Source organism: Nicotiana tabacum, chromosome 11, assembly GCF_000715075.1.
Source record: "Nicotiana tabacum cultivar K326 chromosome 11, ASM71507v2, whole genome shotgun sequence".
Classification (NCBI taxonomy): domain Eukaryota; kingdom Viridiplantae; phylum Streptophyta; class Magnoliopsida; order Solanales; family Solanaceae; genus Nicotiana; species Nicotiana tabacum.
In genome coordinates this window covers 5,221,998-5,247,673 of record NC_134090.1, presented here as the reverse complement: position 1 = coordinate 5,247,673, position 25,676 = coordinate 5,221,998, and the positions used below count along the sequence as shown (strand labels likewise).

The 25,676-nt window shown below is 33.4% G+C and overlaps 2 protein-coding genes across 2 annotated transcripts; both read right to left on the bottom strand.

Moving 5' to 3' along the window:
* Positions 1-330: 330 nt before the first annotated feature.
* Positions 331-3,653, bottom strand: LOC107782464 (nudix hydrolase 17, mitochondrial-like). The gene is made up of 5 exons (XM_016603350.2): positions 3,310-3,653; positions 1,973-2,087; positions 1,766-1,849; positions 1,244-1,372; positions 331-1,052 (listed from the first exon to the last, which is right to left on the bottom strand). Exons 1-5 carry the CDS (start codon positions 3,393-3,395, stop codon positions 834-836), a joined length of 633 nt encoding a protein of 210 aa, XP_016458836.1. The 5' UTR covers positions 3,396-3,653; the 3' UTR covers positions 331-833.
* Positions 3,654-11,989: 8,336 nt separating this feature from the next.
* On the bottom strand, positions 11,990-23,267 carry LOC107795974 (uncharacterized). Its single transcript, XM_075224716.1, has 12 exons — positions 22,706-23,267; positions 19,431-19,634; positions 19,034-19,179; positions 17,599-17,867; positions 17,194-17,276; positions 15,316-15,463; positions 14,783-15,222; positions 14,021-14,538; positions 13,886-13,946; positions 13,507-13,779; positions 13,118-13,379; positions 11,990-12,488 (listed from the first exon to the last, which is right to left on the bottom strand). Exons 1-12 carry the CDS (start codon positions 23,087-23,089, stop codon positions 12,151-12,153), a joined length of 3,126 nt encoding a protein of 1,041 aa, XP_075080817.1. The 5' UTR covers positions 23,090-23,267; the 3' UTR covers positions 11,990-12,150.
* Between the last annotated feature and the right edge of the window lie 2,409 nt (positions 23,268-25,676).

Sequence of the window (25,676 nt, the reverse complement as noted above, 5' to 3'; positions counted from 1 at the left end):
CCGAAGGGAGTACTTAAATATTTGACGAAGACCAAATGTATTCAATTTTGACAAACTTAGAAGACCACTACTTCTTTGGTATGTATTCAAGGGACCATTTTTGTTAATTTATATGAGTTTTCCTTCTACATTTGTTAGAAAGATCCACATGGGTTTCAAATTTCAATATGGAGTTGTGCCTATTGTGAATGGCCAACATTAGATTGAGAGACTAATGGCATTTTAAAATCTATCATTTCTATTTTATCAAGATTTTATCGGAACTAGTAAATAACTTTACAAGCAAGATGAAAAATTAAAGAATGGTAGAGATCTCGCAAAAAACAATTATAGCAAAATCAACACAACATCCAATAATTCAATGCAATAACTTTTCAACATCACTGTTTCTGGGAGCTATTTACAAATGATCACTACTTCATTAAGCTAATATATTCTACTATTAAATTTACTACTAGCTATTCCAACTAACATTAACTACTAAAATTAAGTAATTAACTAGCTTTTGCCAATAAGGATTACATTAGAGGCATTGAAATGGGATACTGCATCTTTCAAAGGCTTTATTTCTAAGCCTAAAGTCAAGTGCAGATCACCTGTGCCAACTCTTGTTCTAAATCTCTATTATGTCAAACAACTCCAATTCTAAAATAACAAACAAACAACATACTCCTATGACTACCCTCTAGTACTTTATTTTTTGTTCCCTTAAAACTGGAGTTGCTCTGAACTACTTAATCCGCGTGCTAGATTGACCATTTTCAGTTATTAATTCCTATTCACAAACTATTTCTACCATGTAGATTTTGACAGTGGATCGATATCAAGGGACACTACGCTTCTTCAGTAGAACTTGGTAGTGGTAAAGAAAGTAATTGAGCTCTACATCCCAACGGAAGAATAGTTGCTCTACCACTAGAGGTACGTTCGATTCCTGGATATAGTTCCCCTTTGGTCCGATTGCTTTGTGATGTGAAACGACTTACTAATAGTTCCAAGGCTTCTTTCATCCATCCGTTTTGGCACAGCCTTCTTGCTTCGCATACACTCATCTGCAGTTGGTTTTTGGACAGGCTAAACATCAGCAAATGCAAGGACGTGCTTTTATTTCATAATGAAACTAGGCATTCTGGTCTAAGAGAGGTGTCATATCACCTCTACTAAGACGAGAATTATATGTGTGTGTGTGGGGAGGGGGGGGGGGGTGTATATATAGATTTAGGAAGAATGGATTGTTGCATACCCAAGTTCTTTCGCGAATCTCTTTCTCAGGCCAAGAGTCTAGTTGTTCTGTTACAAACAAAGGAAACATGTGCCCTTCATAGGCAGTGTCACCGGATTTGTTCTCAAAGTACCAAGTTCCCAGTTTACACTGCAAAAGTAAAGTTAAAACCACTTATAAGTAATGGAAACGTAGATGTTATTGCTATATCAAGATCAATGTCAACAAAACAGCAGACGTTATTGCATATTTCTAATCCAAAATGATCACAACATCACATGCAATCATCAATCATTGCAATCATTCTTAAGAGCAAAAGGCTTCCAAACTTCCAACTAACTTTCGGCCTAATAATCTAGCACTCAATATTTTACAAGAAATTTGGAAGATCATAAGCCCCTTAACTCTACCACAGCTAGTGTTCTTTCATTTATCTGGTGCAATAGAACAAGTTAAAACAAAGACTTTGTTTCTTATTTTTTCGCCTTTTCACTTCAAAAGAAGCATAAAAGGAACTGACAAAGATCACGAGGGAGAACGAACCTCAACTTCACCTCGTACTCCAGCTTCCTCCACTGTCTCGCGCTGTGCTGCATCTTCGATTGTTTCATCTTTTTCCCAACCTCCCTATGATAACAACAGACGTATTTGCATTTAGAACAGAGATTTCGCCTACTATAACAATCACAGAGAGCATCAAAATGAACTATATTTTACGAGTAAGTTTTAAAGCTATGGATCAGTAGCTACCTTTGGGAATAACAACCCTTTCCCTTTTCTTTGCGGACTTATGAGAAGAACTTCAAATGCATCTTCATCTACCATTGATAACTCAGTGAAATCTTTATATCTGTAAGGTATACATCTGCAGAAAAGAAAAGATCGCGGGAAAAAATATAGTTAATAATTGAACTACAATTTTAACGCAAACAAAATTTATCTTTCCACATTAGAATAAACCAACAAAGTCAAATCCATGTGATACAAGTCATTTTAGGCATAATACAGCTGATGTTAAGAAAATGTCCAAGTTCAGCAATAGTCTTTCACTGTTAGAATCTAGAAAAAGAGTATCAAATTATGTCTTAATTAATTTTTAATTAAGCATTTAAAGTAGGAAAATCAACAACAGAATGTCCTTTTCCCAGAGAAAAAAACAAGACATGTGATGAGTTGAAAACACTTTGCTTAACATCACATGACTTTCTGATTTTCTCCAAAAATATAAGATTTTCAAAAATCAAAAGAAAAAGAATCAATAAATCAGACAACAACATAGAATGGTTAATAAATGAGGGGGTAAATTTGACAGACGGTACCTGAACTAATCATTTATTGCACTGATGTACCTAAACTCTACCTTTATATAGAAAGTAAAGATTCACATTTTCTCATATAAAAAGAAAAGATTTCCAATACAAGAGAAATAAAAGAAAAGAAAGTGTCAGCTGGCTCTAAATTCTTATACACTGTCAAAATTGAATGCAAACTGAATTCTTCAAAAAAAAAAAAAAAAAAATTAAAAAAAAAAAAGAAAAATACTTGGCAAAATTGAAAGGACAGATTGCATCCAAAAAATCAAATTTTTGATGCCAAAAATCTGTAAAATCAAAGCATTTCTTCAAACAAAATGAAACAGCAAATACCAATCAGGATGATATAACACATAAATTCATATACACCTCAAAAAGCCAATTCAAAACCAATTGACCATTTATTTTGTTTTTTTTCCTAGGAGTCAACTCTCCACAATAAATATATTTTAAGGGGAAAAAATCGTGGTTAGCATTATTATTCAAAGAAGATTGTTCTAACCCAGAAATCTTCCCAATTCACAACTTAAAAATTGACATGAAATGCAAGGAATAATATAAATTATAATCGCCTCAACTTGCTTGAAATTGATTCATTGTCAGTCGGATGGTTCCGGTACTTCTGCATCGGTTCATCCGACCCTAATATTTTTGACACAAAATATAAATTTTTATGTGAAAATTGGTAAGAATTCATAAATATTATATTTGAAATCGTAATTTTAAAATTATAACGAGTTTAATGCTAACAGTATTTGCCTATGTTTAACGCACCCAACAACTTGGCGACGACCCTTGTTGTAACGTTGCAAATGCCGGCCAGAACGTGATACAAGAACAACCATCTCCTTCAATTCCATGAATTCTTGCTTAAAAATGGAGTCTTTACTTCTTTCTAAACCAAACAATCAAGAAATGGAGGAGAAAGAAAAAAGAACAAAAGAAATGGACCCTTTTTGAATCCAAAGAAAACTAAGCAAATTACTAGGCTTAAAACATCAAAAACAGGGGAAAGGAAAACAAAGGAAAAGGAATTGAGATTTTTTTTTCTTTTTTGTCTGTTAAAATGATTGGTTTTTGTTTGGTGGTTGAAAAACCGTTAACGATATGAATGAATGGCAAACTTCTTCAAAATGATGGATTTTAACTGGTGCATTTTGGAGGCGGCACGTGTGTGTGTCTGGACTGGCACGTGTGACCGGTTCATTCTAATGATCCGGTTTTTTTATACTTACACCGGTTTAGTTAAAGATGATTGATTTACTAAGGCCCACGCTCATGGCATGGAGCGTGACTTTTTGAAATGAAATCCAAGCAAACCCCCCAATCAAGTGAACGTAAAGAACACGATGAAAAAATATTATAGGAAAAATGTTTAAAAAAAATTTCGGTATTGTTCGAAATTGGGCAATTTTGTCCATAATTTCCACTGACAGATCTAGAAGATCGGTCACGGGTTCACGTGAAATTAATAAGTTTTACTCAAATCTGTAACATAAATTATGAAATTTACGTCATACAGTTCATTTTAATTAATTTTTTGATCATTTTTATAGTCCATAATATTTGATTTTTTTATCGAGAAGAAATTAATTTTTTTTAATCTGTAACATAAATTATGAAATTTACGTCATACAGTTCATTTTAATTAATTTTTTGATCATTTTTATAGTCCATAATATTTGATTTTTTTATCGAGAAGAAATTAATTTTTTTTTTAAAAAATTATCCTTAGAGTAAAGAGTCTCGAAGTATATATTATATTTTCAATGTACAAATTAAAGGTTAATACGGTCAATTTCATTGTTAATTAATATTAAAAGGTAAAATTCTTAATATGTGTAAAAACTACCAAAAAATAATTAAAACGGACCGGAGAGAGTAAATATCTATAAATAATTGACTAAACTCAATTACTATTGTAGTATTAACTTGAGCTAGTTGCTCTTTCCGTTCATTCATACTTTTGTCATAAGTAAATCTTTTCGTATTTGGTCTTACAATTAATGGAATTTCAACGTGAAATAAATAGATTTTACGTGTCCAAATAGTTTGAGTAAAAAATTCTAAGTTAACTCCTCAAATTTTCAATGCGAGTTTAAATTACGTTCAAATTGGATCTTCTTAACATAAGGAAGCTTCTATTATGTAGTGATTAAGGTGGTTTGAAATTTTACTATTAGATCTTAAATTTAAATTGACTTTGACATTGTTACATCTAATTTTTCTTTTTTACGAGAATGATAAAATAATATTTTGTTGCACCTTAATGCATTTACTTCAAGAGTACAGATAAGTATCGTTTTGGTAAATTATTTATTTCCCCTCCTTCACAGTTCCCACAGCTTTCTTGGATAATATAGATATACTAAGGTCATAAAAAGTCATGTATATTCTTATATAATATAATTAGTTTTTTGTTGTTTCATGATATAACAAGTTTTTATACATGTCAGTTGTCACTATTTTAAAAGCAGTATAAAAGGTAATTAATGGGGTGATTGAGATCCCTCAATTTTTAATAATAGGTGTCGGATTTTCGTGAGAATAAAGAATTTATTGATATGTAATGATTTACTTTTTTATTGAACTTATCTGAAATGAATCTGAATTAATCGTATCGTAAAATTATAAGAGTTATCTGGAGAAGTTTCTATGTCAAATTAAAGTAGATGGGTCCTCTAGACTAGTGGGAAAATTAGAAAGAAAAGTTAGAAAATTATTTTAAGAAAAAAAATAACATCTTAAGAAAATTGGAACATAGTGAACATTAGTAAACAAATACGTATTAAATTACTAATGTCAAGTGCATGAGATCATTGTTTTGTATCGTTATCTAAGAACGTCAATAAACTTTTCTAGATATATCATACTTATCTCACTCTCCAGAGAAAACTATAAAATTTTAAAAGTCAATTTTTTTTCAATAAACTAATTTTAAATAGGACAAAACGTTTTTTTCAAAAGAAATATTTAAAATGAAAATTTTGAAGAAAAAAAAGAGTACGAAAGCTAGGTTTTAGTTTAAGACTTATTTTATGATGGACAACAATCATTAACGTAACCGAGTTATATTTTAACGCTCATTTATATGGACAACAATTGTTAACCTAACTATTTTTAATTAATTAAAAAAGCTTTAATGATTAATAGAATATTCTTATAATAATTAGATTTGGTTTGAAAATTTCAGAGAGACCGAATAAAGACACGCAGCCGAATCTACATGTTTAGCAACCGAATAACCACGTTATTACTTATTACAAAACCATTAAACAAAAAAATAAAGAAACAAGTGTGAACTTGAAATTTAAGGATGTTTTGAATTTTCAATAATGTAAACCATGTTCCTTTTAATCACTTTATATTAATGCATGCAATATGATTTTCTAGATTCTCTGTTTTAAGAATTTCAACCATGTGTTTATCTAGAAATAGTAATGGTGTTTATTAAAAATAAGGTTTGTTGTGGAGTAATGGACTACTTCATTTTTAATCACATGTCTCGGACTTAAGCTTTGGGTATGAAGTCGTCTTTGTTAGGAAGTATGATATCCCTAATAATATGGGACTTCTTGACACGAATTAGAATTTAATCAGGCCATAATACGAGCGTTGGACATAAATGGAAAAATAAAAAAAAAGGTGTGTATGAAAAAGATTCATAATGTGAGACTTTTCGTACGATTCTGAATTTAATCACACCCTAATACAAGTGCCGAACACAATGTGTGAAAATCAAAATAAAATAAAATAGTGTATATGAAAAAAAGATTCATAAAACTTAGAAAAAAATGTATTATCGCGTAAGGTTGTATGAACTTTAATATAAGGCTCAATAAACTGTCCATAGTTGTATTTTAGTGGTTGATCTGATACGAGAAATTATAGGAAAGAGTATATTACATCAATTTTAATTCGTGAATTTATATTATCGTTGTGTTCTACTATTCTATATTCTTTCGAAAGTGTGTTAATCTTTACATTCCAATCTTTTATCTATTTATTTTGTCAGATATCCAAATTATACGATTCTAAGGATTCCCAATGTAAATCCAAAACATTTGATCTCAGAAACTTTCGATTAAGAGACTAATTTAACGTGGAACTTAAGGACATTAGCCTAATAAATAAATAGTTAATTCTCTGGTGAAAAGGACAATTGATTTGTCTCTTTAGATGTTGACGTAAATAAAATGATATAAATGAGTAAACTTCGTGAAACAATTTGCACAATTAATATTGGACACATCCAAAGACTCATTATATATAGAAGAATATTTCTAAATGAAGTGTGACCAAGTCTTCCTAACATGATAAGAAAATTTTAAATACTCCAAACCAAGTTGGCCTTGATTCATTCCTTAAAAATAACACTTTAAACCAATTCTTATCTACTCATATTTTCTGAGAATTAGAAAGTTGTTATTATACCGACAAGAGTTGTGTTAGAGTGATAAGTGAGATTATTAACCAAATATTTTGGGTTTGAGTCCTGGGTATTGAATCGCTTTTATTAGGAAACGCTTTAACTCTTAATATGGGACTTTTCAGCGTGAATTCAAATGTAATCGTGCCTCAATACAAATACCATATATCGAGTGAAAAAAACAAAAACAAAAAAATTGTAATAACGAGAAACTATGTTACAAAGCACTAGAGAACAAAAGGTATAACTATTTCAAGCCCTATAGCTTTAGAAAATTGTAGAATTATTAGTGCTGATTAACTAAGGTGAAGTCATGGAAGGATCGGCCCACTTCTTGTTACGTGTCTCCTAGGAAATTCCAAAACTTATTCTTTTTTTATTTCTCACCCGGTATCCGATACTCATATTGGGCCCGACTAAATTCAGATTCGCTCCTAAAATCCCAAAACATCGATGGAGATGACTAAATGAAAATTATGTATACCATCAAAGAGTGTAACTATATGAAAAAAATTCATTCACTTTTAGTGGGCGTTTGAAAATAAGAATTGTAAAATTTCAAAAAAATGTGAATTTATTTTTCAAACCAAAATGTTATCTGAAAATTAGAGTTTTGTTTGGATATGAATATAATTTTGGGTTGTTTTTGAATTTTGTGAGTAATTTAAGTGAATTTTGAAAAACAGTTTTTTAGAGTTTTTCAAATTTTCGAAAATTTTCAAAATTTAATTTCAAGTGAAAATTAAAAATTTTATGGCCAAACACTAATTTCGAAAAAAAGTAAAAAAAAAATCGAAAAAAATGAAAAACTTCTTATGTCCAAACGGGCTCTTAGTAAGGTGTTTCGGATCGAATAATGATAATAGAGAAATTTCTCGTATATAATATTTCTCTTTTCAATGAACCTTACACGATATAAATTTGAATTAGTCGAGTCGGCCATTAGTTTCGATAGATAAAAGTCTACGACATGATAACTTTTTCTTAGCAATTCTCCACTAAATAATTAACAAATGGATTGTCATTGACTTACCAAGTCTTCCTTCTTTGGACAAAATCCGCTTGTCTTTCAAAAAAACATTTAATTGCAAAATCAAAAACAATAAGTGAAATGGTCTTTTAGTTGTTTCTTTCATATCATTGAATTTGCCCCTTTTCTCAGATTGGACATTATCCAAAGGAACGCATTTAAATTCCGCCCACAATTTCAGAAAATTCCAAAAATGAAAAAACAGCAAATTAGGTATAACATTTAAGAACCCCTTTCTTGTGTATGAACTAGGAAGCCTCCCAGCTCACAAAATGAGTGCTAAGCTTATCTTTTTTATTGTCATTCCGTGATCGGTACCCACAGTGAGAGTCTAACTGAATCTAGACTCGCGCTAGGAAGTACCACATTGGAAATAAATCGCTCCTTAACAACGATTACTTCATATATAAAGCTCGAACCCGAATGAATAAGTACTTACTACTCCACCACAATCCTTGTTGGTGTTTCTTTATCTTCTAGAGGTAAGAATCTTTTGCACAAAATCACCTTTGACTTTTTAGAGAATTTCTAAATTAGTTGTTGTTGGGTTTAAGCTTGTTATAGCTTAAAAAGAGTGAATGAAAAATGGAGGGAAAAATTAAAATTTTGAATTCCCGTCTTTGAAAATTTTTAACTCTTAAAGAGTTGAGAAGAAGGCAAGTCTCGCGTCGTCGCTCGCTCGCTCGGATCGGCTTCATGTGATTGATGCCATCATTTGTGTTCGTTGAAACACTATGGTTTGAAGATAATTTCGTGTACTAGGAGGAGATTAAATTTCTTAAGAAAATATTGTGAATTTAGTGGGCTCGGATTAATATCTATTTCTTCTACATTTTTGTTATTACGTTATTTTCTATTTTCAGAATTACTTTACAAATATATATTACTAAGAGATGTTACATTTTGATTTTGGGCCAGTACATGTATGAGTTTCTAACAACGCATGTCTTACAACTCCACGTAAACATGGCATGTATATATAAAGAAAGACATTGCCAAGAGAAATAGAAAACACGCATATAGATCTTTGAATCTTTCTATTTTGACAATACAATTCGTATGATATACGTTAGAATTATCTTCTAGTAACTAGTTTTTTTCTAGAAGTATGAGCCGTTTTCCATCCAAAACAACCATTGACTTTATTAATGAAAACAAAAAACAAAAAACAAAAAACAAAAGGTAAACAAAACTTACAAGATATAAAAAACTAGAGAATTTCATAATAGGTTTTTCATAGACGATCGTGAAACATGCATGGTCGGTGTCAAAATAGAAATCTTGTCTCTCCCATTTACTTTGTTTATTTTAATTAATTTAGAGAATCAAGCTGCAATGTCGGTCATGTAGCTTTGATTCATGCAAGAAAAGTCAAGTTATTAAGTACTTCCCTAGTTCTTAACCACAAATCTTGAATTTGAATTTTAAGCATGAAGTAAGTCGACTTTTTATTCTTAATATGAAACTTTTCGAAGCGAACTCAATTAATCAGATACTAATACAAATATCGTGCATCGGATGAAAAAGAAGGGGGGAAGGGGGAATAGGGCTTTTTTTACTTTTAGCCCGTGCCAAAAACTATTTACATTCGATAGCCGAAAGTGTATAAAATTTGTATAATTTTTTGTATATATATATATATATATTTCGGTTATTATTTTGCAAACAACTGTATCATTTTTCAAAAAAAAATATTCTATCTGTTCCAGTTTATGTGAACCTATTTCCTTTTTTGGTTTGTTCCAAAAAGAATGACCTCTTTCTAAATTTGAAAATAATTTTGCGTAAACTTACAATTCTATTCTTAATGAGAATTTTTTATAACCACACAAATACTTTGAGCCCCTTTTTGACTTGTTTAAGACTACAAATTTCAAAAGTTTTTATTTTTTCTTAAACTCCGTACCCAATCAAACATGTTCATATAAATTTGAACGGTCGGAGTAAAACTTTAAGTCATATGGTAGATTGGAGCCTAGACTTTAGGATATTTATTTGGACCTTTGATATTGAAATTTGAACTTCCCAACTATCTGCTCAATTAATTGCACATGTACGTACTTATATGGTTTTTCTCTTTTTCTTGGAATAATAAATGTTTAAAGTCTAGCTATGTTTAATTTTTGTATATAGGAAGTTGGTACTTCTCATAGGGTTCATTCATATTGGGATGGGTGCTTTAGTTAAATTTAAGGTTCAGCGACATTACCTCATAGACCTCATGGAAAACTCTACATTTCCTCAAAAAGCCAAACAGGATTTTGTTTTAATAATCAAAGGTGTGTTGATAAGGCATAAAATGTTTGTTAATTCTGTAATAGCCTTGCAAATTTCACACCGGTAAACACGATTAAGGCCAAATATATACAGATAACTAAGATTTTAGTAACGCATTTTAAAGTTGAACAAGTCTAGATCTAAAGCAAATAATAAGTATTTCATTCGGTCCACTTTAATTGATTTTTTTGTTCTTTTTATGGTCCACAATATTTAATTTTTTCAGATATCAAAATGCATTAATTTCTTTTTTCCAAAATTATTCTTGGAGTAAAGAGCGTAGGAGTACTTGTTACCTTTCCAATGAATAAATTAAGGTTAATATGATTAATTTTATTGTTAATGAATGTTAAAAGATGAATTTCTTATTATGTGTGAAAACAACAAAAAAACCAACTAAAATGGACCGGAAAGAGTAATAAGTACTAGTAGAAGAGACTGTTAAATTTATATCAAAGAAACTCCGCGTGCAATCATAAACAATGATAAGATAAATCTCAACGTGAACATCAAATTCTTAAGGAGGTGTATGTAACACTACAGGTAAACACGAAAATATATATAAGGAAGTAAATTTTTAAACATTGTGACACATTTTAAGGCGACGTGAGATTAGGTCTAAGATGGACAATATAACTATTGGATAGAGTAGTTATGTATAATTTAGTATATAGTTGTCTTAAATTATTGAATATTTTTAAAAATGTCTCATATTAAATGCGGGATAGTGATGTAAGGGAAAATAACTTACATCAGAGATGAGCTAAATCGTTCTCCTCTACAAATACCAAATCCTGTTTCCCATCACTTAATTTCAAAACTCCAACACAGTAACACATCACTTTCTTCTACGTTTATCATAAGGTTATTTAATGCATATCTAGACAAATAAGAAGACATGAAAATGTTTTAAATCCACATGCTGTGGCTGAATACTATTGGCCAGGGCCGACAAAAGTCTATAAAAATCTAGAATTCAAAATGGAAACGTTACATTTTCATCGATTTCTCTATCATTTCACATTGGATTTAAGAGATTAACTACTATTTTTACCAAATCACCAATTTAAGTGGTTTAAATTGTTTAACAATATATATATATATATATATATATATATATATATATATATATATATATATATATATATATATATATATATGTATTTTACCTTCTTTTTGTATAAATAACTCTTTAAATGTTTGTATTCCATGTTTTCAGAAAGGAAGTTACTTCCGCTGTGTCTCAACAAATATAACACAATAATTTTTGACAAGACACCACCAAAAGATGGTGCAGCCGATGGATGTTCTTCCCTTAACCAGATCTCGAGTTTGAGCCCAAGGTATGAAAAAATCCTTGGTAGGGAGCGCTTCCCCTCAAATGGGACCCTATGATGTGCGAATCCGAATATAATCAGGCTCCAATGGGGTATCGGACACCGGGTTGGAAACCAAAAAAAATTGACAAGACAAGTGGTTGGTTACTAGATATGTTTTTCTCAAACATTTTCCAAAACAATTTGAATTAAACCATTTGACAATCTACACGGAATATAGCACAAAATTTATAACAAGTAGCGCCTTAACAAACCAAAGACATTACTCTATTGAACTGACGACTATAACTTTCAAACCAAACATAAAACTTCCTTTGTTACATTGGGAATCAATTTTATATAATGAAAAAACACAAACAAGATATCCTCAAGAGCCACAGGTAAAGGAATTGTTTAGTTAAAAATATATTAGGACAGTATTCTGCTAGTTGTACGAGATGCACACAAGCAGAACACCAATACATCATAATACGTGATTTATCATAATACAAAGAGTATTCAAACAAATAATAAAGTGAAGAACACAGGAGAGAATGTGCTTATTATACCTCTACATCAGAATCAGAATCATCATCGGATGTAACATCAGACTGAGAATCTGCCTCCTCGTCTTCCTCATCATCATATTCATCAATCTTTACAATGGTTTTGACGGCCATCTTTGACAATGCTGCAGTCTTGCTAGCCCTTTGTGACCGAGTACTCGTTACAGCAGGATTAGTAGGAACAGCAGATAGGGGGAATTCTTCATCTGATGAAGATTCTATTGCTTCCTTAGCTCGTCTCCTTGCACGAGTTGGTCTGGTTGATTTTGGCGCTGGAGTTGGCAGTACATCCATCGAGTCATCCTCGTCAAGTACGATATCAAGATCCAACTTTCCTGAGACATAATAAAGCACGTTAATAAAACTACAATAAGCAAATATGTCTAAAAAGATTGAGTGGAATATGATTAGAATCTATCTGAATATATAATTCCAGCAAAATAACAACAAAGAATTTTACTTGTATGTGCTCACAGTTAAACAATCAATGCAATTTAACCTACTATTAGAAGGTTACTTACCTTATTTCGGAAGTAACTAATTCATTTATTATGGTAGTTACCTATAATTATTATTAAATGACCTGATAGTGTAAAAAAATTAGACTATCAATGTATTGAAGTTGAACTCATAAACAAATATAGAGACTAAACTGACAGCATTTTCACAGCTAAGAAAAATAACTCTACTATTTTTGTATTGATCAGACTGAGGAAGCAATGCCAGCTCCATTCACATCATTGTTGTATGTGGAACTGATATTATCACACTTTCAAGTTCCAAAACTCACAACATCTCATCTTTTGAACCCCGGGGGGCCCCCCCCCCGAAAACCACCCCATATAGATGACTTCAAGTGTTTCGTCAAAGAGAAAGGAAAAGAGCGTGTGATGACTTTTCAAAGTTTCTAATTAAAATGACATAGTAACTGCAGTTTTATAGCCGCTAAACCAGAAATAGTTACCTAAAATAAGTTTAACTTCATCAGATGATAGTTTCTGGTCTGGAGATTTGTCTAAACCCTTTAGCCTTTCAGCCATCTGTTTCACCTCCTTAAGAAGCTCGTTTTCAGAAAGTACAGATTCAGCAACACGATTCAATAGCTGCCTCATTAACTTGACAGCTCCTTGTTCTGTTGGTCTAAAGTGAAGCAAGGATAGTGCCTTACACAGTGCAGAAACATATGCTTTCTCCGCAGCTGTCTTCTTTGCATGGAAGCTGGCCACCTTGACAGACAACCCAAAGAAATTTCCATTGCATTAAACAGAACAGGAACACTAGTAAAAGTTTTGTATATGTTATGTTCGTTAAACTAAGCATAAGGGCACTGAACAGGAAGCTATGAATAAATACCTCTGCAGCGATACATATTGCAAGCCCTTCTTCCCCAGTCTCGTACTCAGATGAAGGTTCAGCCGAATCAATGTGGTTTTCATTATCGTTTTCATTGGCTGGAGCAGTTTCCTCAGAATACAAGGGAGCCTGCACCATCTGCACCATAAAACGTGATGCTTGGGTAGCACGCTTGCGCATATTAGAGACCATTAATGTAGATCCAGTGGCATTGCCGTAGATGCCTGGCCACAAAGAGCGCATAACTGGCATGAAAGCCTTGGATAAACATTTCTGCATTGCAAACCAGAAGTTTTCTATAATAACCCAAAACCAAAATCACAAATCGATCTATCTGATTCTCGTAAATTTTGCATGCAAAAATTGAAATTCTATAAACCTTGTGGTTCAACGAGAGGGATGGATAATGCTCAAAGAATACAGAAAGGCATTGCTTCAACCTGTGAGGTAAAATATTATCAGGTGGAATTTTCAGAAGATGAGAGAAAATAAAATGAACAGCAAAGAGATTTACCTCCCAAGCTCCTTACTCTCACTACAGAAATACAAGCTTATGAGCTCAGCTAATAGCAGCGGATTTGACAAAGCAGGTGTGCTCGGATACTTCTTACTTAGCAGAAGAGTCTTAGCAAAGCCCTCACCAAGAACTGTTTGAACTGTCTCATATTCATCACAGTCATCAGAATCACCTGAATTGTGCTTCTCCAATCCAGCATATAACAGGTCAAGTAATTCTATCTCCAAATCCTCACTTCCAATGCTAAATTTGATATCAGATAACATTTTAATTTTATGATCTTGGAGTTGTGATGAGAGATCTTGGTTCATAGCTTTATCAACTATAATAGGACCATGCCACATTCCAAGGTCAATCAACGCCTTAGAAGCCATAACAGTAACTGAAGAGGGGCCCTTAACAAAAGAAGACCTTAATTGCTTTACTAAATCTTCACTAGGTCTCCTTTCTAACAATCCAAAGAGACCAAGGCACCTAATGGCAGCCCTCTGAACGTCTAGGTGTACATGCTTTGCCTGCATTTCAGAACAATACAAAATAGATCAGAATTCTACAAAGTTGATAACAGAGGAACCAACAACAAGAAACTGAAGGTTATAATAATACATCCATCGTATTATCCCCAAGAACACAAATGAACGTGGAAATAAATGAATGGATAACAACAACAACAACCCAGTCAAATGAATGGATAACATCAGATAAAATAACTGAGGCAAAAAGAAAGATTAGAGAAGGTAACTTTTCCAGGATACAGACCCCAGGCAGCAATACAGAGTGCAGGACTTCAGTCGGTTCTATAGATTTTCCATGCATCCAGCGAAAAGACTGAACATTTTCTAACAGAAGGCTAATCACAGCAAGACAGTGCAACCACTGCATGTAGTCTGCAGTCCTCTCTCTGCAAGGCCTAGCAAGCTCCTCCACTACACGTAAAACTACTTCTTCGAATTCTCCTGGAGCTGCATGGACTTTTTTCGCCAACTCTGATACAGCAGCAGCCCAATCTTTGTCACCACCAAGATTGATACCATCTCCTATGATAACCTCATTGTCATGCTCATCTAATTCATGATCAGGGGGTATGCGAAGCAACTCCTGCAGAAATTCATTTGCAACTCTTCTGTTTGTAGCATCAGAAAAATCAAGCATTGCACCGAGTAATAGCAGTTGCCGAGATGCAAATCGGTGATTAATTCCTGCAATAATCTCTGTCACTAATAGCAAAATATGGAAGGAAAATAAAACAGAGAGGGTTTTAGAAATTAGAGAACTATGGATAAATTCCTCACCAGCAACTATGTGCGCTTTAATCAATTGAACATAGTCTCCAATAGAAGCAGGTAGAATTCTGTCAAGAAGATCATTTTTATCTGAAGCTTCTGATGCATATACAGCAGATTCTGTCCCTGTTGTTGTAGCAGCATCAGAGCCCTTTGCCTGTTTGGTCATCATTAGGAATATTTACATGATATGACAAAAGATTTTGGCACTAGTCATCCAAATAAAAAATTTGTATAGCAATAGACTTTTTTCGTATTTAAGATAGATAAATGGCAATAAACCAAGAATTAAACCCGCTATGCACTGTGACACTAAATACCAGTGCCCAGAAACTTCACACAGCCAGAATACGCTAGAAATAAACATAACTAGGCTGTAGCTAATTCAGTCGAAAAATCCTTATACCATGCTAAGATATGTTCCTAGAGACTTCTACAGGAAAAATGTGAAGGAACCAGCAACCTTTATTTTGGACCTTCATCACTGGCATTCACAAAACTCAAGTTGAGGACAATGGACATAAGTGACCTCAATAGGATTAGATAGTAGCAAAAACACTTATTCAAGCAGGAATGACCAATTCATAGACTCTACTTATTCAAAAGCACCAACTGCATGTTTTATTTTTATGGTGAGACATAATATAATTAAATAATTAAAAGAGGTCTCACCGCCATCTATTATCAAAAAGGATTTTCACGTACTTGGCTCATAAAAAAGAATCAAGCCCGCATATGAGGAGGGATGTGTTAAAGATATAATTAAGTAAAATTGTGCTCTCTCTAATAGCTTAACCTTTTAGATGAGATGGTCACTTTAACATGGCATCAGAGCAAGGCTCATTCTTATTCTTGGTAATTCCTAGGTTCAAATCACACTGTCACCCAAAAGAGAAAATTATTTTTACGTGTTTGACCAATAAAAAGGAATCACACCCACATGTAAGGAGGTGTATTGAGGCATAACATAATTAAGTAATAGAAAGTATGCTCTCTAGAAGCTTAAACTTATAAATAAAATGGTCACACACTTCAACATTTAAAAAAAAAAAGTTTATGGAACAGACTACCGTAAGCAATTCATTAAACGCGGGAACTAACAAGGACCGACACATTACTTATTTAGCATTATGCATGTATGCTACGCATAGATTACACAATAGTTATCTCATTAGCCCGTTATTATGCAGATAATAATCAAGATGAATTTAAAATGATTAAGTTCCAAAAACTAGCACAGCAGACCAAGGCTCTGTAAGCTGGACCTGCAAAATCTGGAATTGCATATGCACTGACCACATTATGCTCTAGCCCAACCAGACAGATAACTCCAACCTATCTACATCAGGTAATCCATACAAACCCTTTTCACAAAAATAAAAATACATAGGAATTTTTTTTTATAACCGTGGTGTCCAATCCAGCTTGCACGCACCTTGACTAATTACACAGGAAGATAAATGGGAAGAAATCACCAAGTATTTTTTGCCTCTGAGCCTGAGACATCATGGTTCTCACCCACTTCATTGACCACTAGGCTACACCCTTGGGTGCTAAAATACATAGGAATTTATATTTAATCTATCCAATTGATTCCATCTGTTTGTGATAACAACATTTGAAATTGAATCCATTTACTGCTTAATTAATTAAGTCAAGCATGATAGTTGTTCAACATTTTCTTAATTCAATCTTCCAATGAGGCTCTTGAAACATTCGAGAGAAGGTAAATGTTAAATAACAAAGAGAAGGATAACCCTTCTTGGCATTTCACTGTATGATAACAGGTAACTCCCTATGTTTTAAGGAGTTTTGAGCAGCGAGCTGATGCATTGAAACAGTTGAAGATTTAGCATAAGATCTGGTAAACAATTATTAAATACTCACATGTGCCTCCATTTGCAAGTGTTTACTGACAGCTCTCCAAAAGAAAGCAGTTTCTGCTTCCATGAGTTGGATGCTACAATTGCCTGGTAAGCAAAGAGAACATGCAATTAAATGTTGGAACTGCAAACACAAATTGCTCCAAGTTTTAGAAACAACCAATTACATGAAAAACAAAAATTGAGTATCTCTAGCCTTATATGTAACTGAAGGTTAAACTAGGGAAGCAGTTTGCCTTCACTAGAATAGATCATTTTCAGAAAACATAGATAAAGATTTAACACTAAACTTAGTTTCTTATTTAAAACAGAAATGAATATCTCGAATTATGCCAATCAATAAGCATATAAAGTCATTCCGAGAAAGCAAAAGAAGTAGACATCAAATATTTTAATTTGTAAGACCAACCTTCAACAGTGTCACTGTTCGATGTCAAAAATTGCCTCATACTTTGACCATCTTGCAGCTTAACCAAGCCTGCTTTTAACAGACTGTCCATTACAGACTCTCCCACTGATTCATATGTTTCCACATCAAGATATTTAAGTAGTTCTACCAGGTCCCCATTGCAACACTTGGTGAGCCACTCATCTTTCATCATCCTAAAGCACTCCTTTACAACAGATGAAGAGCGATCAGCAAGTCCTCTCTCCAAAATAAGTGTTCTGAGCTTGATGCTGCCAGATGTAGAAAACATTTGTTATAGGATATCTATGAGTTGGAACCTTCGTAAGCTAATTAAATCAGCCCTATGCGTGTGATCCAACATGCATACAAGGGCATGAATTACTTGGCTGAACTGGAGGTCAAATTAGAGAACATGATTCAAGCATGTGTTTGAAGTTAATTTTGTATACCATGCACCCAAGGGAATGTGTATGAAGTTGATCCAACATGCATACAGTACCAATTTTCAATTAACCATGATTTTGATCGTAAGGCTTCACTGATTTATAAAATATCTGGCTGATACTCACAGCAGAAAGTATCACATAGGCTTGACTCCCTTTAGTGGTGAATTAGGTTATGAAATTTAAGCTCCAGTGCGTCCAGAGTTAATGCAAAAACATGTAAATTTTATCGAAGCCCCTTTATTCTCTTTGACAAGTGAGTGAATTTGATAAGATATTAGGACAGCAGAAGTTTGTTAATGTCTTGCTAACTAACATTTATGCTAGCATCAATTTAAATGTCCTTAAAAGAATTTAAAAGGAAGTTTTTTCTAACTGTTTTTTATCATAAATTACGCAACAAGAAACAAAACATAAACAAAAAATATCAAGAATACCAAGAAATAAGAATACCAAAACTCAAAACAAAAGAAGACCCTCACCGAGACTTTTTCCAGGCTATATCAAATGGCCATCACAAAATTCCGTGATTAAAGAACTATACTTGTTTGCTTGTCGAAACCCTCTGCAGTTTTTGTTCATGTAAAAGCAGGAATGCTAACAGACAACCTTAAAGAAAAGAATAACTTTTTATAAAAATCTCTCTATATTGACCTAGAAGCAAACAAGGGCATGAAGTACTTAGCTGAACTTGAGTTTTGTTGTTTCTTTTAGGACATAATATTGATGAGTTGATTGTAATCGGCAAATGGAGAATATCAGGCAGTGAAACCAGTTTGACTGACACCAATAATAGCTCTAACTGTACATATAGCCACAGACATGAGGTATAATCTATGCAGAAATTTTGATGATCATCTTGTTGAGATGCATACAAAATAAGGGAAAATACACACTTCTTTAGTGATTCCCAAGAAAAGAATGGATACCATGCCAAGATGAAGTAAAAAGTAAGGCAAAGATGATACAGGTAGGCAATGATTTAAAGTTACCTGAAGCTCTGCAGGGGAAATTTACTAGCAATCACGGAATAAGCTGCTTTGCGTACTGATTCACTCACATCCAGTGTGCAATCAATTATTGCTGCAGAAGATGCATGACATGGTGGAAGGGATAAGACAATTGTCCTACGGACATCCTGCAAAATAAGTCAATATAGAGGAATTCATTAATTCAATCATTTGATATAGTTATGCTAAGACATTTCAGGAAAGTTTCAAGATGGAGTATATCATGCGCAGATGTTAAAGATTCTTCACTAGTATCAGGCAAAATATAGACTAAATGAGTCACATACTGACTGTTTTGAGCAATACGTAATGAAGTGTGATGCATCACTATCAACTACGGGGAATACACTATTACGCACATAGGTAAGAAAAAGCTCACCGCATTTTGTTCAAGAGGAAGTGTCTCCAGATATAGTTCAAAAATGTCAGCATTTTCTGAGTCATTAACGAACCGTGAAAGTGCCCTCACGGCAAAGGTACGGACAGAAGCAACCTTATCACCAACACGTGTTTTCATGCTCTCTATAACTTCATCCCAAAGTTCAGAGCTGACTTCTGTGTCATCTGGCAATCGCATTATGATCTAGAAGACAAGAAAATCATCAATGAGATTACAATTTACAAAAGGTATGGGTAATTCTATGAGATAAAAGAGGAAAAACAAAAGAAAGCACAAGAAAGAGAAACTTCTAAAATCAAAATTAACCATATTTTGAATGAGAAAGGGAACTTTAAACCATTGCCTACAATTTAACAAAATTCCCAAAACCAAAGGATATATAAGGTGATATTATATTACATAACTCATTTTTTTTTATAAAGTAAGTTGCTTCATTGAAAGGCATCAAGCAAATGCAATGATTACAAAAATAAATATGCTAGCTCAATTACAAGATGTTATGATGGGATCTTGGAGCTAGCCAATAACAAGAAAATATACCTCAAAGAGGCTAGTCAAGAGTAAGGGAGCTCAAAAATCCAAAAAGACAGTAGAACTATTTACATAGGACTGTTTGGCCCAACAAAAAAGACTAGGTATAAGAAAAACTGAATGATATTACAGACTAATGATATTACATACTCACTTAGTATAAGAAAAACTGAATTCAATCAACTATGTACTATTGAAGACGAGTTGGGGTCAGCTGTATGAATCCTCTAAATCTAGTTCACACTTTTCAGGCCAATTTTATTCGTATACTAGTAATTTGCCTTAGAAAACAAACTACGGGTTCTCTATAGCTAATGGCCAACTCTAGAACTTAACCCTACACTTAATACAATCTCTAACCAAAAAAGACTCATGGCAAACACCAAACCCAATGTAAGCATAGTCACAGCTAATTTTTAATCCCAATTAACTAGTATCACGTATGTGAATCTTTTAATTAACTTTCCTTACTTTTTTTCTAAGATAAGTCCACATTGATTTCAAGCAAACATCTTTTTTACTACTTTTTACCTCGTGATTTTAGGTATATCTCATCCCCATTTAGCACCTTCAATCATCACAGGGTCTAAACTATTACCTAGTGTATTTCTAGGTTTGCGTAGGATATGACCGAACTATATTAGACAATCTTCTCTCATTTTATATTTATGTGTACTACTCACATAAATATGAGTAGTACACACCCCCTGTTTTGATTGATTATGCATGCTTGCTTTGAGGCGAGGGTCTATAAGGAAACAACCTCTCTGCCGGCACAAGGTAGGGGTAAGACTGCGTACACGCTACTGACTAGCCTCCCCAAACCTCACTTGTGGATTATACTAGGTATGTTGTTGTTGTTGTTGTACCCACACTCTCTATCCAATATGAGTATTTCTAATTATGTCAAAATTTGTGAATGCAACATCCAACTTAACATCCGCATTTTACAACATTAACACCCATGTTATAAATTTATTGGGTTTTAGAGGTACAAAATTCACTATGAAATAACATCATTGGTCCCAAGACTGTTCTATAAACTTGTATTTCACTTTGGTATATATCTTCCTGTGTTATAACACTATGGTAAAACTGTCTCATCCATCCTATTTGAAATTTGTGTTGCATCTTCATTTGTCATGTCATTCTCCTAAAAAATAAGGCATAAATAGCTAATTGTCTGTATTTAGAACTACAATCACGAGGTTTCTAACTTCAAACTTCATTATTTTTATGAGAGTTAAACTTAAAGTGCATATGGTCTTTCTAATTTACGGTTATTATAAAATCCTTACTCTCTAGAGAAGCATTCCTAGTTTAAATTATGCCTATAAATTGCAAATGTATAGACAAGAGCCAAAAGATTTCTTTTTCTTTTGAGAAAGCTATTAGAAGGAAAAAGGAAATTCCTAAGGAAAAATTGGTGCATTATCATAGAAATATTGAAATGGGAGTGTGAAGAAACGGAAATTCACAGAACATTATTTTAGGATGTGTATGACAAAAATAAAAAGGCACGGCTTGTGGGTTCTATGTGGAAAACATGCAGATTTAGTATCTTCATAGTTATTGGAAAATAGAGGACCTTGTAATTCCTAATTTCCTATGTAGGAAACTATCACATTAGGTTTTCTAATACATTCTTTCTGATGCAGTGTTTTCCTTCTCTATGCACATTGACTACTGTGCATTTTCTCCTAACTATACTTCAAGTCAATCCTTGACTTCTCCTTTCAAGATTTCTTTCTATTTTTTCTTGCATTCATGGTCAACCGAAAGAGTTTAAACTAATAATAACAGAGTCACCAAATTTGAGACTGTTCCTCTACCAAAGCGAAAAACAAACTTTTAAGGGTATGGTATTCCTCTATTTGTAACATGAATATGTTTCCAAATCAACTAGATATATAAGCACATACAAAAACTCAAATCGCAACAAGAACAACATTACGCCTCAATCCCAAATAAGTTGGGGCTAGCTATATGAATCATCATTGACCACGTGACTCCATTTAAATCATCTCACACCAATATTATGCAAATATAATTCATCATGAAATTGGCTATATTTATGTTGACTCCCAACCTACCACAACCGTCCTCATTTATTTGGGCCTGGGACCGATAATGTGAGCAAAGGCAAAGTATAACAACTAAAATAGTGATTTTAACATCTGGCTTCACAGTGCAAAAAGTGCATTATAACAACTAAAGTCACAGTAAAAACATGCATCAAAAGTGCTAGAGAGTTACCAATCTTTAATGTTCACATTTGAGGTGTGGCCAAAAGCTGCACTTTTTACTACATTCATCATTTTTGTCAGATACAGCATCAATACTGCGTCGAGCAGTAGCAAAAAGAAGTAATGTACTACTACTTATAAGGAAATCTCTTCTCAGTCCTTATGGATGTGCTTTATCAAATGACATATCATCTCAAAATTATTTAATTATCAAAATTCAAAGCAAAATCGAATCCTCTACCTTTCTCTCTACTCAGCTAATTGACAATTATACACAATTTCACATTTTCTCATCCAATGATTAATTCAAATAAGTATGCAAAAGGCACAAAAAACATAATCTACAATTTTCTCTATTATTTATCAAAATCCGAAGCAAATCGAATAAATATTATATCCAAATAAGTAAGCGAAATAGAGGGGCAAAAGCATAAACTACAATTTTCTCTAATTTAAAAACTTTTAAAAAAAACATACCTCAGAAATTATCTGACAAGCCCTAATCCGAACAGTTTTATTAGCCGCCACAGCAGCCACAAGCAGAAACTCCAGAAACTTCTCCAAAAACGCGTCACAATCCGAAGCATTTTTACTGTCACGCACACTGGCGAAAACGGCGACAAATCGGATGATTCGCTCGGCAGAAGCCGTACGACGCTGGAAGTCAAATAACGGTGTTAACGCTCTCGAGAATGCACCGAAAAACTTCTCCGGTGACTTCGTAACGGAACGGATAGCCGAGAGTTCCTTAAGCTTCCGTTGATGCATTGCATTTGACGATCGAGCTTCGTCCAAAACCCTAGCGATTTTTTCGGTCATTTTTTTATGTAATTCTTCTTCGTCTACTACTGGAACTGGCATTTTCGAACGATTTTGTCAAAGATTTTTTGCTTATCTTACTGGATCTGCTCGAGAGTGTGTTCTGGGAAATTTTGTGGAACTTTGGATATGGCTTTCACTGAAATTGATTTTGAATTTTGAGCGGGAAAATTTTGTTATGGTACATGGAGCTTATGTCGTTAAGGCTGGCATGTGGGCCGGTCCAAACGGTCCCGGACCGGTACCAAATTAAACGGGCCAAATGGTCTTTTTGTAGGAATTGGGACCGGCCCCACGAACTCATGGTCCCGGGTTAAATGGGTCCGGCCCGCGGACTAAGTGGGCCCAACAGATAATTTTAAAAATAAATAAATAAAAATTAGAGACAAAAAGATATTAAAAAAAAATATAAGACAATGCCTTGTAAATTTTATTATAGAATTGTGACTTAAATTTTTTAATTTAAATTTAAAGTCTAAAGACAAAAATATTATAAAAAGATATTCAAAATAATGCCTTGTAATTTTATTATAGCATTAAAAAAATATTGCAATATCTTTCTTAGTCTTCCTTCCACCTATGGAATGAGCACAACAAGGTGCTAATACCACCATTGAGAAGAAAAAGAAACTAATCAAGATGTGTCAAAATACAAGTTACATAATACATATTAATTTTTGTTCATACAAGTTACATGGTATCTCTTACAAACTTCATAAATCCATCAAGGTCCGGAGGAACTTCTGTTGGTAGTGGCGGAAAAATAGCTTGGCCATCGCTGCTTCCGGGCGAAACAGCATCCTCCGCAAGTTCAGCTAGCATTTCTTTGTAAGCTTCGTCTTCTTGTGATTTAGCAAGTCCAAAATTTCTTCTTTCCGAACGGATCCAGTCTCTGAAAAGTACTGGTTTTTCTAAGCTCTCCCTCATACACGCTCTATAATCACCGAGTTGAAGTCTTGCTTGACTGAAAGCGCTCCCCGATGCCACTGTTGAAGCTTGAATAGTTAAGATGTCTCGGGACATCCTTGAAAGAACCGGAAAGTATTTTTCTTTGTCCTTCCCCCATTCCAAAAGATTAAAGGAGCCGTCGGGATTCACTTCCTCAATTCCCTGCGACAAATAAACTTCAAACTCATTTAGTTGTGAAAAATCACTACTACTAAAATCTTGAGAACCCATAAACCCCGCTCAAGCACTAAGTGCTCTTACTCCCGCAGTTCTTTTAGATGATTGAGAATCAGAAGAAGAAGGAGTTGGAATATTTGGTCTAGCATGATTTAATGCAACTTGATAGGCTTTATAAATAGTTTGAGCATTTATTCTAATTGAGGCTATTGCTTCCGGAAGTTGAGACAACTCCTCATTTTCAAGTGCTAAACCATTATAAACAGTTTCATACCAAAATTGAGGACCTCTTAATTTCATACAAGGATTTAACAATGCAACAACACAATAAATAGGAAGAATAGAGAAAAAATATTTTTTAAACTTTTTTCTCATAGAATCAATAGCAAGTTTATAAATTTCTCCACCCTCTGAAAAATGAGCAAACAAATTTACATGTTCTGCAATATAAACTAAACACTTAGAAATAGTAGGATAATATTGCCCAGAAAATGCATTTGTAGCAATATGAAATTTTTCTAAAACTCTACAAGCATTTTAACATTAGCCCAATCCACATTCGTAAGGTGCTCATCATCATCACTTACATGTGCATTAAACGTTAATTTTATGGGTTTTATATATTCATATGCAACAACCAAACTTTCATACATATAATTCCATCTAATTGGACAATGTTTAGGACCTTTCTTTCTCTTAGGCTAAATTCATCACATCTTTTAAAATATTCTTTAAGTCTACTTCTACGATTTGAATAAAAAAGCCAGTTAAGAGTCATTTTAATCTTTTCAATTTCAATATTTAAAATTCTCATACCAACACCCACAATTAAATGATAAATATGACAAATACATTTAACATGAAAAATATTACTAAATGCAGGATTTAGCGTAGTGGTGCCACGACCCAAAACCTAACCTGTCGTGATGGCGCCTATCGTGATACTAGGCAACCCGACATTTCCAAAACACTTTCAACATTTAACAGAAATGAATTAAGGCATTTAAAATAACCAGAGTTTTTTATATAAACAGGGTAAAACCCAAAACATGAGTGCGGAAAAATAGCCCGACATCGGGGTGTCACTGAGTACATGAGCATCTATACCAGGAGCAGTCTAATACAACATCTAAGGAATAAGAATTGAAATGCGAATAAGATAATGAAGGAGAGACAAGGCCTACGAACGCCATGCATCTCTCGATAGTCTCCGGAATCAGCTGCTCAAATATCAGTATCAGCTATGACCGGGAATACCTGGATCTACACACGAAGTGAAGGGTGTAGCGTGAGTACAACCAACTCAGTAAGTAATAAAAATAAATAAGGAACTGAGAAGGTAGTGACGAGCTATACAATTACAATTCATTTTTAATAATTCAAACAAAGAATAGACATACTTTTAAATCCGGTAGTTTAAGTCAAATCAGTTTTATTCAGTTCAAGTTTAGGTAATCCGTATATAGACTCTCAGCCCTCAGCACTCACACTCAATAGGTACTTG